Here is a 15929-nt window from a genome sequence, read left to right as displayed (position 1 = left end):
TTTTCACGAATTAGTGGTGTAATTACTCCAATTCCCCACTGTTTCTAAATAAGCTCACTGTCCTCATGTTAATCCACGTGGTGGCAGAAGAACACATTAGAGATGGTTCTGTGTTTCTGTGTGGTTGTTTTGTTTGTTTGCTTCTAAGTTTTCAATTCTCTGCAGCGCAAACGCCCCGAAAATGTTGGGATGGTTGTATTTGGAATCCAAAGCATTCCTTTCAAACCAAGCTGTGTCATCATCCATCATATAACTTGCTTCATATCCCTCTCCTTCTTCCTCCTCTTCTTCTTCTTCCTCCTCCTCCTCCTCCTCTTCTTCTTCCTCTCTTCTTCTTCTTCCAGATGCCAGTTGACCAGTGAAAGTGAACCCGACTTCGTCTTGTGGACGCCAAGGACAAGCACTGAAATTAAGTTCCTTGGCTTGTGAAACCTACACGTGTGGCCTGCCCCTTTCTCTGGTCTCTCCATGGCATGTGAGCAAGGGGGTGGGTTTCAGGGTACCTCTGAAAAAGTCCCGAACTGTTGAGGACCATGGGTAGACCCTAGATAAGCAGTCAAGCTTAGTGTGTGAATTATCGGGAACTCAAACCCCAGCCAAGGAAATGCTTTAAGAGTGGGAGGCAATGACGTCCTGGTGGTGATGAACGAAGTGGGAAACGTACTCGAGGAAAGCTAGGCTCCAGGTTCTCTCTCCATTTTGGAAAGTACAGTGACACAGCTAAGCGTGAGGGACTCAGAGTTGGGGAATTCCACGGAGAGCAAAACTATGTGTGGAATGTGAAAAGGTGTGAAAACGAGAGAGCACTGGACCCCAAGCATTCTGGGAAAGGATGACGAGGGCGGCAGCTTCAAAGGGACCTGGGAGCCTCCGAACAGGCCTTCCATTCCAACGCCCACTTGCCTCACGGGATTCCTTCCAGGTTCTCAATTTGCAAGGAAGGGTTCCCCACCATCTGCGGCTATTTACATAAATAGGGGCGGGGCATCCTCATCCATTATAAATCCTGAGCTTCTCAGCACTGAGCAGTTGGCCAGCAGCTTCCATGCCATCCGTGTGGGTCTCCCACCATGGATTCGTCGAGCTCGTCCGGCACATACAGCACCTCCACAGGTACGTTGCCCTCAGCATCTGGGCTCTGGGGTTGGGTCCTCCAAATACACTCATGCACCTCCCCACCCCAAGGGTTGATCACCACGAAGGTTGAAGTTTCCCAATGACCACTAATTGGCACGGACAGATATGCTGGGACATGTTTCTGGAATCAGTTGGGCAAAAGGATGCACCTTGGTTTGGGCAATTCACGTACATATTTCTGGTTTGATGGTTCGTTTGTTTTCCTTCTTGAAATCGACATGGAAGTAGGTAGGCCTGTTGCCTGGCAATGGCTTCTCTACCAAAAATCCCAGCCTGTGGTTGCACTGAACGGAACACGAGTGTTTGAAAACGTTCCCAACTAAACTGACACTCTTTTCCAGTTGACCGTGTTTGGGATTTTGAGTTGGTTTCCCATGTTCTATTCTTGCTGTTGTTACGGATTTGCTCTCTTTGGTTTCGTGTTCCATTTGAACTGGTTAACTTCCATGGTGTCCATGGAAAGAATCCACATCCAGTATGTATTAAGAATAGAAGAAAAAGAGAGTTTTTCTTTGAGCACAACTGAAAGCTAGAGCCTGGGAAACAGAGATTCCAGGAGCACTCGAACTGTCTCTCATTGGACTCCAAGGTAGCCAGTGCAGGAGCCTCTGGAAAGGCAAAATCCGCAGTGTGACACGTTCGTTCCTTGAGTGTTTTCCAAAGATTTTCCTTGGAGCTGGCAGGAAGGAAGGGCGCTTTTACAGGAAGTCCCCGTTGGGGGTCCGAAACCCTTGCCTTGCCTTGTCTCCTTCCAGCGCGAGACCTGGAGACGACCCTACGTCACCAGCTGCCAGCTGCTAGAGCGGGTGGCCCTTGCAGAAGGGTTGGTGTTGTCCTAGAGTTGGAGAGAGTTCAGGAAACTCAAATCTCAAGGATGTGCAGGACGTGCCTGAAACCACACCCACCCTGGCCATCACACCCGGCTCCCGCCTTAGAAGGCAGGAAACAAACACCCATCTATTCCCTTGCCACCAGAAAGACGCAACCTCCAATAGGACAGGGATGGGGGCAGCCCTTCAAGGCTGCCCAACTGAAAGAATAGCACACACACAGGGCGAGTCAGCAAGACCTTGGTGCCTGGAAAGGGAAACTCATCTTCCGAAGAATACTGGGCTGTTGTGGGTGTGTGGGTGGGTGGGCGCCATCAGACGGGGCCCCACGTTGGTCCTTATCTCAAAAAATTGGGTCTTCTTAACAATCTCCTAGTGAGTTCTGTGTTTGGGGTTGGCTTGTGTGTTTGTCTGGCTTCGTTTGGCTTTCGTCTCATTTCCTTTCAAATAGTGAAAGCGGATGTGCCCTGTGCGTATGACAGGCCAGAAGCCGGGCTCCTCTCGTTAGCATAGAGGTCAAGGTAAATCTGGTAGGAGCCATCAAGACTTTCTGAGGCCTCCACAGGTGGACAATCCTTCCACCCATTTTGGTCACGTTAGCCTGTTTTTCTAGGGCTTTCCCCTTCTGCTTGCATGGCGCCCTGTGGATCCTTGGCGAGTGGTGGGGGGATCCCCCTAGCCTTGACCCTCAGCTTAGCTTGAGCCCACAGAGTCCCACTCAGCGTGGCTTTCAGGGTGTGCCCACGGTTGTTCCAAATGCAGAGTCTTCCCCTGGCTTAGAGATTTTTCACGTGGCACAAAGACCAGCGCTGTGCCGGTACCATTGGTTTGCACCTCCATGGATTCGCCCCTGACACATTCCCCCTTTTCTCTCCCACAGGCCGACTCTCAAGACCATCTCGAAGGAGGAGGCTGGTTCTGAGGCTGAGTCAGAAGGACACCCTGCAAGCACTCTTTCAACAGAACCCCTACCCCGGGATAACGACCAGAGAACGGCTGGCACGAGAACTGGGCATTCCAGAAAGCAGAATTCAGGTACGTCCGAGTCTCTCGATCCATCCTCCCTCTCGGGGTCCATGTCCAGACGCAAGTCGCCCTATGCCAGCTGGAGTCCTTGCCCTTGGGGCTTCCTCTTCTGGGTGCTCCAGACAGCAGGGACTCGAATCTTGGCAAGGAAGGTGGCTCCCTTTGGAAAACGTGGCCAGACTGAGCTGTGTGGCGAGAGGTCCATTCAAATGGGTGGTCAAGAATAAAGGGCGAGGGGCCAAGGAAGCAGGAGGGCCTGGTGGTGCCAGGGAGGTGTTCCCTTGATGGCTGGCCTCCGAGGAACTAGCCGTGCTGAAGACTTCCCTCTCTGGGCAGGTTGGAGAGGAGTCACCAAAGGTAGGAACACCTCGCCTGCGACCTTACAAAGCGTCGCCAAAGACTGATTGGCTTTCCCTACGAACACGTTTTCTCAGGGCGTCACATTTTCCACACACCACCGTCAGAAACGTCTAAAAACATGCACACACACACGCACACAAGCACAGGTCCACACTGCACTTCGGCCTCGGGGAATGAGGTAGCATGCACACGGCTTCACTGTTGAAGACAAGGACACATATTCTGAAGATGGGGAGCGGGTACATAAGAGTCTCCTGACCTAAGAGTGATGGAGGCATGTAGTCCCTGAGAAGTGACTGTCAATGAGTAGTTCCCAGGCAGCATGGGAAGTGTGGTTTTCATGGGGGCACTTGCTAATGGATATGATTGCGTGTTATGAGACAGTACCGCCTGTGGGGACATAAGAGAGGCAGGGAACCATGAATCGGGCATGGACCATGCCAAAGGGGAGGCAAAGAGAGCAAATGAGGGAAAGGAGATTGAGCCTGAGAGCCTGGGACAGAGACAGAGAGAGGGGAAGGCAGGCAGGCAGGCAGGTGGGCAGGCGGGCGGGTGGCAACAAACAGAGACAGACGTCAACAGGTAGATGCGGAGAATCGTAGACGGAGACCAAAAGACCCAGAGAGAAACTGGTAGTTTTGATGAGGAGGGGTGGGGCGGGGGAGAGAGAGAGAGAGAGAGAGAGAGAGAGAGAGAGAGGTAGCTATCCAGCCCATTCTGACTGTGGGAAAGCAAGCATTGTCTCCTCCTGTGTCACAAGTCATTACTCTGGGCACCAGTAAGGTGACTCGAAGAGGAAGGATTATTTTCACGGACACAGATTGTGTATTCTGGAATCTGGTGCACTTCTTCAGAGGTGAAAGTGGGAGTCTACATTCTACCTGCCAGTGAGAGTTCAGTCCCTTTGACTCGTAACTATTTCCACTGGGGGCAGAGGGGCCATACTGGGTCTCCAGTAGTCGGCTTGTTGCTGGCTGGCTGGCTGGCTGGCGCGTTTGTGCGTTTGTTCTGTGGTGCATCCCTGCAATCGATCTTGGAAGTACGTGCATGAGCATTGAGTGACAAGGCTTTCTTTCTTTGTACCCAGGTTTGGTTTCAAAACCAACGAAGAAGACGCCTAAAGCAGAGCCGATTGCTGTCGGAGAATGCCTTCAAAGGAGGGCAGTCGCAGCCGCTGCGGCCGCCACCACCTCAGGCTTTGACTCGAGGTAAGTACCCAGCAATCCAAAGGCCTTTCCCCCGAGCATCCCCTTGAGACACAATCATCTCTGAACGTGGATGACCGTGGGAGGCCAGGAACGCTTCAGAGAGGAAACCATGATATCTTGGCTTCTTGCCCCATTCCTGTTCCACACAGGAGCATCATGGCCCTGTTGGAGGGTGGGGAGATGCATGGCCGGGAAGGCTTGGAATCTTCGGGTCCGGAACCTGCCCGGATGTGCAGAAATCCCTTCTTCCATCACATGGGGCATTTTCACGTAGCACTGAATAAGACGTATCGATGTATCGATCTTGATCTATGACATACCACTTCCTACATACCACACACTGCATCTGCCGTGAATGTGCTGCAATTGGCCTGAATGTCCTCTCTTCTCTGTGTGTTCTTCTTCAGAAAGCTTGGGAAGAGAGGCCAGGCGAAAGAGGACTTTCATCTCTCCTTCTCAAACAAGGGTCCTTGTGCAAGCCTTTGAGAGGGATCGATTTCCATCCATTGCTGCCAGGGAAGAATTGGCTCACCAGACAGGAATTCCCGAACCTCGAATCCAGGTAAGTTCTCCACCAGTGGGTGGGACTTGGCTTCTCCCACGAGGAAGGAGTGTTAAACCTTGTGACGTGTTGCTGCTGGATATAGGTAGGCTTGGCGAGGGGGGATTGGGAGGAGGTTCCCTTCGTCCTACGAATACACTAAGGGGGCTGATCTGAAGGCATCCCTTTCCGGAAGAGGAGAGGGCAATGGAAGTCCTGGGCAGCCAGGGAGGGGCCTGAGGTTGTAGCCGGTCAATGACGGCTCTCCTCAAAGCCAGGGGTGGGGAGGGGTGGGGTGGGTCCTGTGCTGCCCTGACGTCCTCCCGCATTTTCAAGAGCCAAGGCGAAAGCTCTAGGTTAAATGGCCCTTAGATGAGGCCCACCAGTACTTGCCATGGACCTGACAGATTGGAGGGCAGGGCAGGGCAGGGCAGGGCAGGGCAGGGCGGGCCGGGGCGGGGCCGGCCGGGGATGGGGCGGCGGCAAGTAGATCTGGACTGTCGCGCTGCTAATGTTCCTGTCTCCCCATATGGTTCCCTAGATATGGTTCCAGAACCGAAGAGCTCGGCACCCAAAGCAGAGCGCTAGTGGGCCTGTGAATGCCCTGGCCGAAGGACCAGATGCCACATCAGCCGTGACTGCCCTGTCGGACCAAGGCCCCCCGCCCACTGTCCATAGCAGCTCTCATCGTTATCCTCCCTCTCATGCACCTGAGAGCACGCAGTCCTTTGCTGCGGCCACTCCTGTTTTCTCCCCCACCTTTCTTGTGCCAGGGGCTGCCTCTGGGTGCTGTGTGGGCCACCCGTTGATGTTCATCGTGGTCCAGCCCAGCCTGGCAGCACTTCAGGGATGCCAGTACCCGCAGCCTCTTCCGGTCACAGTTCCGTGGGGCGAAGGGACACATGCTGTCATCGCCAGTGGGCAGCCTGCCCAGGGGGACATCTTGCCGCCTGCACCCCCAGAGACACACTTCTGGCCGCAGCAGCCAACCTCAAGTGAAGAGACATCTCCCCAGCTGGAGCAACAGCCCCAGCACTCAGCCCTTCCAGGCTCCTCAAGCCTCCTGGATGAACTCTTGTCAGACGCGGACATTCTGGACAAGGCAGGCCCTTTTCCGAATGCGGACGCAGAGGAAGAGGAACTTGCCGCAACCCTGGAAGCCCCCCTCAGCGAGGAAGAATTCCAGGCCTTGCTCGACATGCTGCCAGGCTCCCCAGTGCCACAGGCTTAGGGGGAGGTAGGAAGACCTTCCCCCGAGCCCCGTTCAAGCCTCCTTTCCTGGGAGGCAGAGCCACGGGCGAGAGAAAGGAGAAGGAACAAGCAACGCTCATGATAGTGTCTGGCAGGGCGACCAAGGCAAGAAGACTGTCGACCGCAACTGCGTTGTGTCTACGAGCAATGCCATGCTCCACACGGACTGTCAGGAAGCATGGGCACCAGGAGGGACACCACCTCCGAAGCCTCAAGGAATTCTAGCCTTCCAATGACAACGAGGAGGACCCAAGGCTGAACTGGATTTCCCCGTTGTATGTGACATTCCATTGATCCAATCAATAAATCTTGGCACTCAGTTCAAGTTCTTCGTTGTGCTTTGGTCGCTTTGTATTCTCCCGCATTTCCTCGGGGAGGTGAAATCCCTCCCTTGGCCTGGGACAGCATGGGAAGGTGGTCCAGACGCCCCTGTCTAGTCCCGTAGCTTGTAGCCACAAACACACCCTAGTGGAATCAAGAAAACAGTCTCTCAGTGACAACCTTCACTTGGTTTCTGGGTGCATGGTGTGGAAGGGTTCCTAAGGGTATCGCCCTTTGCACACAAGGACAGAACTATGCAAACACTTTCATTGCCAGAGTTCATAGTAACAACTGTGCCCAGTTTATTATGCAGGCAAATAATCTCTCTCCGTCCCTCTCTCTCTCTCATTGTCTGTCTACGGCCACACACCACACGCGCACACCTCTCAAAAGATAAGCCGTGTTACAACTAAAGCGATGCACAAAGGAACTGAAAAACCAAATGCCTGTGGCATCGTAACGTCGTGGCAGGTGATCCCTTCCACTGCTTCTTTCAAAAATATTTTCCAACACATGTGCCTCGTACACTCTGTGTTGAGTGATTCTCGATTGGCTCAATCCGTGCTCCCCATGTCCAGCATGGGTGTGTCAGCGGCACGAAGTAGGAAAATAATCTGAGAGTTGCCACTTGAATGTGTGTACACCGATGTATCTGAGTCTCTAGCTACAACTGCATCCGGGTCTCTAGCTCTATAGTGTGTATATCTCTGCAGACACATCTAGTCCTCAGCTCCCTCCCAGTCACTCATCTGTCTTAGGCTGCCCTTTCTCCAGAGCTCTAGAGCAATATACAGCCCTCTCTCTCTGTCTCTCTCTCTCTCTGTCTCTCTCCCTCTCTCTTCCTCTCTCTCTCTCTCTCTCCTTCTTTCCCTTGGGCAGAAAGGAAACGTCAGTTTCAAGGGCCATACAGGTGGCATAGGGCTTCTGGGCAAAGAATCTGGCCACGATAGCGTCAGGACAAGTATGACTGGAGATGCGGTAAGAGACAGCTTATGGAAAAGATGGTGCTTTCAAGAGGGCGGGAGGAACACTGGGTCACAGTGTGCCGGGAAACACTGAGATCCTTGTGGGTGGCAGGACTTGCACAGACGCTAGCTAGAGCTAGGAGCTGTGGCTTTACCATCTTGGGGGTTCAATGCTGGCTGCTCCAGCGAAATCTCGGAGCCCAGGGACGGGCAGCGGAACGTCCACAGGGAGGCCACTGGTGGACTGTGCATAAACACACCTGCGGGCTCTCAGGATGTCCTGGCTGCCATGCTGATCAAAGCTTCTACTCTCCCAAGCAAGCTTACCCCACCTGGATTGTCCAGGAGGGAGCCGGTCCAAGTCTGGAAGCCCGTGCCTTCTGGGAGGAGCCAGCAAATCCCATGTTTCCGTGATTATCTCAGCCAAAACTTCCACCTTCTCGGGAAAAACCACCCTGATCCAACAAGATGGTCACGCCCCCCCCCCCTCTGATCTCTGGCACTTGAGGGCAAGGGACGAGGACCTGCACCTCCTCAGGACATCCTCCTGGGCCTCCTGGGACTTGCAGACTCCTACTAGCCCCGGTGGCATCCGTCCACGGGGACCACCCGACAACCGCCCTTAGTGGGTGGGTGCAGAAAATCAAACACACAGATCACACAAACACACACGCCCCAGCCATATTTTCACGAATTAGTGGTGTAATTACTCCAATTCCCCACTGTTTCTAAATAAGCTCACTGTCCTCATGTTAATCCACGTGGTGGCAAAAGAACACATTAGAGATGGTTCTGTGTTTCTGTGTGGTTGTTTTGTTTGTTTGCTTCTAAGTTTTCAATTCTCTGCAGCGCAAACGCCCCGAAAATGTTGGGATGGTTGTATTTGGAATCCAAAGCATTCCTTTCAAACCAAGCTGTGTCATCATCCATCATATAACTTGCTTCATATCCCTCTCCTTCTTCCTCCTCTTCTTCTTCTTCCTCCTCCTCCTCCTCCTCTTCTTCTTCCTCTCTTCTTCTTCTTCCAGATGCCAGTTGACCAGTGAAAGTGAACCCGACTTCGTCTTGTGGACGCCAAGGACAAGCACTGAAATTAAGTTCCTTGGCTTGTGAAACCTACACGTGTGGCCTGCCCCTTTCTCTGGTCTCTCCATGGCATGTGAGCAAGGGGGTGGGTTTCAGGGTACCTCTGAAAAAGTCCCGAACTGTTGAGGACCATGGGTAGACCCTAGATAAGCAGTCAAGCTTAGTGTGTGAATTATCGGGAACTCAAACCCCAGCCAAGGAAATGCTTTAAGAGTGGGAGGCAATGACGTCCTGGTGGTGATGAACGAAGTGGGAAACGTACTCGAGGAAAGCTAGGCTCCAGGTTCTCTCTCCATTTTGGAAAGTACAGTGACACAGCTAAGCGTGAGGGACTCAGAGTTGGGGAATTCCACGGAGAGCAAAACTATGTGTGGAATGTGAAAAGGTGTGAAAACGAGAGAGCACTGGACCCCAAGCATTCTGGGAAAGGATGACGAGGGCGGCAGCTTCAAAGAGACCTGGGAGCCTCCGAACAGGCCTTCCATTCCAACGCCCACTTGCCTCACGGGATTCCTTCCAGGTTCTCAATTTGCAAGGAAGGGTTCCCCACCATCTGCGGCTATTTACATAAATAGGGGCGGGGCATCCTCATCCATTATAAATCCTGAGCTTCTCAGCACTGAGCAGTTGGCCAGCAGCTTCCATGCCATCCGTGTGGGTCTCCCACCATGGATTCGTCGAGCTCGTCCGGCACATACAGCACCTCCACAGGTACGTTGCCCTCAGCATCTGGGCTCTGGGGTTGGGTCCTCCAAATACACTCATGCACCTCCCCACCCCAAGGGTTGATCACCACGAAGGTTGAAGTTTCCCAATGACCACTAATTGGCACGGACAGATATGCTGGGACATGTTTCTGGAATCAGTTGGGCAAAAGGATGCACCTTGGTTTGGGCAATTCACGTACATATTTCTGGTTTGATGGTTCGTTTGTTTTCCTTCTTGAAATCGACATGGAAGTAGGTAGGCCTGTTGCCTGACAATGGCTTCTCTACCAAAAATCCCAGCCTGTGGTTGCACTGAACGGAACACGAGTGTTTGAAAACGTTCCCAACTAAACTGACACTCTTTTCCAGTTGACCGTGTTTGGGATTTTGAGTTGGTTTCCCATGTTCTATTCTTGCTGTTGTTACGGATTTGCTCTCTTTGGTTTCGTGTTCCATTTGAACTGGTTAACTTCCATGGTGTCCATGGAAAGAATCCACATCCAGTATGTATTAAGAATAGAAGAAAAAGAGAGTTTTTCTTTGAGCACAACTGAAAGCTAGAGCCTGGGAAACAGAGATTCCAGGAGCACTCGAACTGTCTCTCATTGGACTCCAAGGTAGCCAGTGCAGGAGCCTCTGGAAAGGCAAAATCCGCAGTGTGACACGTTCGTTCCTTGAGTGCTTTCCAAAGATTTTCCTTGGAGCTGGCAGGAAGGAAGGGCGCTTTTAAAGGAAGTCCCCGTTGGGGGTCCGAAACCCTTGCCTTGCCTTGTCTCCTTCCAGCGCGAGACCTGGAGACGACCCTACGTCACCAGCTGCCAGCTGCTAGAGCGGGTGGCCCTTGCAGAAGGGTTGGTGTTGTCCTAGAGTTGGAGAGAGTTCAGGAAACTCAAATCTCAAGGATGTGCAGGACGTGCCTGAAACCACACCCACCCTGGCCATCACACCCGGCTCCCGCCTTAGAAGGCAGGAAACAAACACCCATCTATTCCCTTGCCACCAGAAAGACGCAACCTCCAATAGGACAGGGATGGGGGCAGCCCTTCAAGGCTGCCCAACTGAAAGAATAGCACACACACAGGGCGAGTCAGCAAGACCTTGGTGCCTGGAAAGGGAAACTCATCTTCCGAAGAATACTGGGCTGTTGTGGGTGTGTGGGTGGGTGGGCGCCATCAGACGGGGCCCCACGTTGGTCCTTATCTCAAAAAATTGGGTCTTCTTAACAATCTCCTAGTGAGTTCTGTGTTTGGGGTTGGCTTGTGTGTTTGTCTGGCTTCGTTTGGCTTTCGTCTCATTTCCTTTCAAATAGTGAAAGCGGATGTGCCCTGTGCGTATGACAGGCCAGAAGCCGGGCTCCTCTCGTTAGCATAGAGGTCAAGGTAAATCTGGTAGGAGCCATCAAGACTTTCTGAGGCCTCCACAGGTGGACAATCCTTCCACCCATTTTGGTCACGTTAGCCTGTTTTTCTAGGGCTTTCCCCTTCTGCTTGCATGGCGCCCTGTGGATCCTTGGCGAGTGGTGGGGGGATCCCCCTAGCCTTGACCCTCAGCTTAGCTTGAGCCCACAGAGTCCCACTCAGCGTGGCTTTCAGGGTGTGCCCACGGTTGTTCCAAATGCAGAGTCTTCCCCTGGCTTAGAGATTTTTCACGTGGCACAAAGACCAGCGCTGTGCCGGTACCATTGGTTTGCACCTCCATGGATTCGCCCCTGACACATTCCCCCTTTTCTCTCCCACAGGCCGACTCTCAAGACCATCTCGAAGGAGGAGGCTGGTTCTGAGGCTGAGTCAGAAGGACACCCTGCAAGCACTCTTTCAACAGAACCCCTACCCCGGGATAACGACCAGAGAACGGCTGGCACGAGAACTGGGCATTCCAGAAAGCAGAATTCAGGTACGTCCGAGTCTCTCGATCCATCCTCCCTCTCGGGGTCCATGTCCAGACGCAAGTCGCCCTATGCCAGCTGGAGTCCTTGCCCTTGGGGCTTCCTCTTCTGGGTGCTCCAGACAGCAGGGACTCGAATCTTGGCAAGGAAGGTGGCTCCCTTTGGAAAACGTGGCCAGACTGAGCTGTGTGGCGAGAGGTCCATTCAAATGGGTGGTCAAGAATAAAGGGCGAGGGGCCAAGGAAGCAGGAGGGCCTGGTGGTGCCAGGGAGGTGTTCCCTTGATGGCTGGCCTCCGAGGAACTAGCCGTGCTGAAGACTTCCCTCTCTGGGCAGGTTGGAGAGGAGTCACCAAAGGTAGGAACACCTCGCCTGCGACCTTACAAAGCGTCGCCAAAGACTGATTGGCTTTCCCTACGAACACGTTTTCTCAGGGCGTCACATTTTCCACACACCACCGTCAGAAACGTCTAAAAACATGCACACACACACGCACACAAGCACAGGTCCACACTGCACTTCGGCCTCGGGGAATGAGGTAGCATGCACACGGCTTCACTGTTGAAGACAAGGACACATATTCTGAAGATGGGGAGCGGGTACATAAGAGTCTCCTGACCTAAGAGTGATGGAGGCATGTAGTCCCTGAGAAGTGACTGTCAATGAGTAGTTCCCAGGCAGCATGGGAAGTGTGGTTTTCATGGGGGCACTTGCTAATGGATATGATTGCGTGTTATGAGACAGTACCGCCTGTGGGGACATAAGAGAGGCAGGGAACCATGAATCGGGCATGGACCATGCCAAAGGGGAGGCAAAGAGAGCAAATGAGGGAAAGGAGATTGAGCCTGAGAGCCTGGGACAGAGACAGAGAGAGGGGAAGGCAGGCAGGCAGGCAGGTGGGCAGGCGGGCGGGTGGCAACAGAGACAGACGTCAACAGGTAGATGCGGAGAATCGTAGACGGAGACCAAAAGACCCAGAGAGAAACTGGTAGTTTTGATGAGGAGGGGTGGGGCGGGGGAGAGAGAGAGAGAGAGAGAGAGAGAGAGAGAGAGAGAGAGAGGTAGCTATCCAGCCCATTCTGACTGTGGGAAAGCAAGCATTGTCTCCTCCTGTGTCACAAGTCATTACTCTGGGCACCAGTAAGGTGACTCGAAGAGGAAGGATTATTTTCACGGACACAGATTGTGTATTCTGGAATCTGGTGCACTTCTTCAGAGGTGAAAGTGGGAGTCTACATTCTACCTGCCAGTGAGAGTTCAGTCCCTTTGACTCGTAACTATTTCCACTGGGGGCAGAGGGGCCATACTGGGTCTCCAGTAGTCGGCTTGTTGCTGGCTGGCTGGCTGGCTGGCGCGTTTGTGCGTTTGTTCTGTGGTGCATCCCTGCAATCGATCTTGGAAGTACGTGCATGAGCATTGAGTGACAAGGCTTTCTTTCTTTGTACCCAGGTTTGGTTTCAAAACCAACGAAGAAGACGCCTAAAGCAGAGCCGATTGCTGTCGGAGAATGCCTTCAAAGGAGGGCAGTCGCAGCCGCTGCGGCCGCCACCACCTCAGGCTTTGACTCGAGGTAAGTACCCAGCAATCCAAAGGCCTTTCCCCCGAGCATCCCCTTGAGACACAATCATCTCTGAACGTGGATGACCGTGGGAGGCCAGGAACGCTTCAGAGAGGAAACCATGATATCTTGGCTTCTTGCCCCATTCCTGTTCCACACAGGAGCATCATGGCCCTGTTGGAGGGTGGGGAGATGCATGGCCGGGAAGGCTTGGAATCTTCGGGTCCAGAACCTGCCCGGATGTGCAGAAATCCCTTCTTCCATCACATGGGGCATTTTCACGTAGCACTGAATAAGACGTATCGATGTATCGATCTTGATCTATGACATACCACTTCCTACATACCACACACTGCATCTGCCGTGAATGTGCTGCAATTGGCCTGAATGTCCTCTCTTCTCTGTGTGTTCTTCTTCAGAAAGCTTGGGAAGAGAGGCCAGGCGAAAGAGGACTTTCATCTCTCCTTCTCAAACAAGGGTCCTTGTGCAAGCCTTTGAGAGGGATCGATTTCCATCCATTGCTGCCAGGGAAGAATTGGCTCACCAGACAGGAATTCCCGAACCTCGAATCCAGGTAAGTTCTCCACCAGTGGGTGGGACTTGGCTTCTCCCACGAGGAAGGAGTGTTAAACCTTGTGACGTGTTGCTGCTGGATATAGGTAGGCTTGGCGAGGGGGGATTGGGAGGAGGTTCCCTTCGTCCTACGAATACACTAAGGGGGCTGATCTGAAGGCATCCCTTTCCGGAAGAGGAGAGGGCAATGGAAGTCCTGGGCAGCCAGGGAGGGGCCTGAGGTTGTAGCCGGTCAATGACGGCTCTCCTCAAAGCCAGGGGTGGGGAGGGGTGGGGTGGGTCCTGTGCTGCCCTGACGTCCTCCCGCATTTTCAAGAGCCAAGGCGAAAGCTCTAGGTTAAATGGCCCTTAGATGAGGCCCACCAGTACTTGCCATGGACCTGACAGATTGGAGGGCAGGGCAGGGCAGGGCAGGGCAGGGCAGGGCGGGCCGGGGCGGGGCCGGCCGGGGATGGGGCGGCGGCAAGTAGATCTGGACTGTCGCGCTGCTAATGTTCCTGTCTCCCCATATGGTTCCCTAGATATGGTTCCAGAACCGAAGAGCTCGGCACCCAAAGCAGAGCGCTAGTGGGCCTGTGAATGCCCTGGCCGAAGGACCAGATGCCACATCAGCCGTGACTGCCCTGTCGGACCAAGGCCCCCCGCCCACTGTCCATAGCAGCTCTCATCGTTATCCTCCCTCTCATGCACCTGAGAGCACGCAGTCCTTTGCTGCGGCCACTCCTGTTTTCTCCCCCACCTTTCTTGTGCCAGGGGCTGCCTCTGGGTGCTGTGTGGGCCACCCGTTGATGTTCATCGTGGTCCAGCCCAGCCTGGCAGCACTTCAGGGATGCCAGTACCCGCAGCCTCTTCCGGTCACAGTTCCGTGGGGCGAAGGGACACATGCTGTCATCGCCAGTGGGCAGCCTGCCCAGGGGGACATCTTGCCGCCTGCACCCCCAGAGACACACTTCTGGCCGCAGCAGCCAACCTCAAGTGAAGAGACATCTCCCCAGCTGGAGCAACAGCCCCAGCACTCAGCCCTTCCAGGCTCCTCAAGCCTCCTGGATGAACTCTTGTCAGACGCGGACATTCTGGACAAGGCAGGCCCTTTTCCGAATGCGGACGCAGAGGAAGAGGAACTTGCCGCAACCCTGGAAGCCCCCCTCAGCGAGGAAGAATTCCAGGCCTTGCTCGACATGCTGCCAGGCTCCCCAGTGCCACAGGCTTAGGGGGAGGTAGGAAGACCTTCCCCCGAGCCCCGTTCAAGCCTCCTTTCCTGGGAGGCAGAGCCACGGGCGAGAGAAAGGAGAAGGAACAAGCAACGCTCATGATAGTGTCTGGCAGGGCGACCAAGGCAAGAAGACTGTCGACCGCAACTGCGTTGTGTCTACGAGCAATGCCATGCTCCACACGGACTGTCAGGAAGCATGGGCACCAGGAGGGACACCACCTCCGAAGCCTCAAGGAATTCTAGCCTTCCAATGACAACGAGGAGGACCCAAGGCTGAACTGGATTTCCCCGTTGTATGTGACATTCCATTGATCCAATCAATAAATCTTGGCACTCAGTTCAAGTTCTTCGTTGTGCTTTGGTCGCTTTGTATTCTCCCGCATTTCCTCGGGGAGGTGAAATCCCTCCCTTGGCCTGGGACAGCATGGGAAGGTGGTCCAGACGCCCCTGTCTAGTCCCGTAGCTTGTAGCCACAAACACACCCTAGTGGAATCAAGAAAACAGTCTCTCAGTGACAACCTTCACTTGGTTTCTGGGTGCATGGTGTGGAAGGGTTCCTAAGGGTATCGCCCTTTGCACACAAGGACAGAACTATGCAAACACTTTCATTGCCAGAGTTCATAGTAACAACTGTGCCCAGTTTATTATGCAGGCAAATAATCTCTCTCCGTCCCTCTCTCTCTCTCATTGTCTGTCTACGGCCACACACCACACGCGCACACCTCTCAAAAGATAAGCCGTGTTACAACTAAAGCGATGCACAAAGGAACTGAAAAACCAAATGCCTGTGGCATCGTAACGTCGTGGCAGGTGATCCCTTCCACTGCTTCTTTCAAAAATATTTTCCAACACATGTGCCTCGTACACTCTGTGTTGAGTGATTCTCGATTGGCTCAATCCGTGCTCCCCATGTCCAGCATGGGTGTGTCAGCGGCACGAAGTAGGAAAATAATCTGAGAGTTGCCACTTGAATGTGTGTACACCGATGTATCTGAGTCTCTAGCTACAACTGCATCCGGGTCTCTAGCTCTATAGTGTGTATATCTCTGCAGACACATCTAGTCCTCAGCTCCCTCCCAGTCACTCCTCTGTCTTAGGCTCCCCTTTCTCCAGAGCTCTAGAGCAATATACAGCCCTCTCTCTCTGTCTCTCTCTCTCTCTGTCTCTCTCCCTCTCTGTCTCTCTCTTCCTCTCTCTCTCTCTCTCTCCTTCTTTCCCTTGGGCAGAAAGGAAACGTCAGTTTCAAGGGCCATACAGGTGGCATAGGGC

The 15929-nt window shown here is 53.5% G+C and overlaps 2 protein-coding genes across 2 annotated transcripts; both read left to right on the top strand.

Annotated features, from left to right (window-relative positions):
- The first annotated feature begins 1070 nt into the window (after positions 1-1070).
- LOC132364339 (double homeobox protein 4-like protein 4) lies at positions 1071-6333 on the top strand. The gene is made up of 5 exons (XM_059919955.1): positions 1071-1113; positions 2848-3002; positions 4441-4561; positions 4969-5123; positions 5644-6333. The coding sequence occupies exons 1-5, from the start codon at positions 1071-1073 to the stop codon at positions 6331-6333; spliced, it is 1164 nt and encodes a 387-aa protein (XP_059775938.1).
- A 3060-nt stretch (positions 6334-9393) lies between these two features.
- Positions 9394-14658, top strand: LOC132364338 (double homeobox protein 4-like protein 4). Its single transcript, XM_059919954.1, has 5 exons — positions 9394-9436; positions 11171-11325; positions 12766-12886; positions 13294-13448; positions 13969-14658. Exons 1-5 carry the CDS (start codon positions 9394-9396, stop codon positions 14656-14658), a joined length of 1164 nt encoding a protein of 387 aa, XP_059775937.1.
- Positions 14659-15929: the final 1271 nt, after the last annotated feature.

Source organism: Balaenoptera ricei, chromosome 4, assembly GCF_028023285.1.
Source record: "Balaenoptera ricei isolate mBalRic1 chromosome 4, mBalRic1.hap2, whole genome shotgun sequence".
NCBI classification, from domain to species: Eukaryota; Metazoa; Chordata; class Mammalia; order Artiodactyla; family Balaenopteridae; genus Balaenoptera; species Balaenoptera ricei.
The sequence above is the reverse complement of the archived record's forward strand: the minus strand, read 5'-3'. Positions and strand labels throughout refer to the sequence as shown.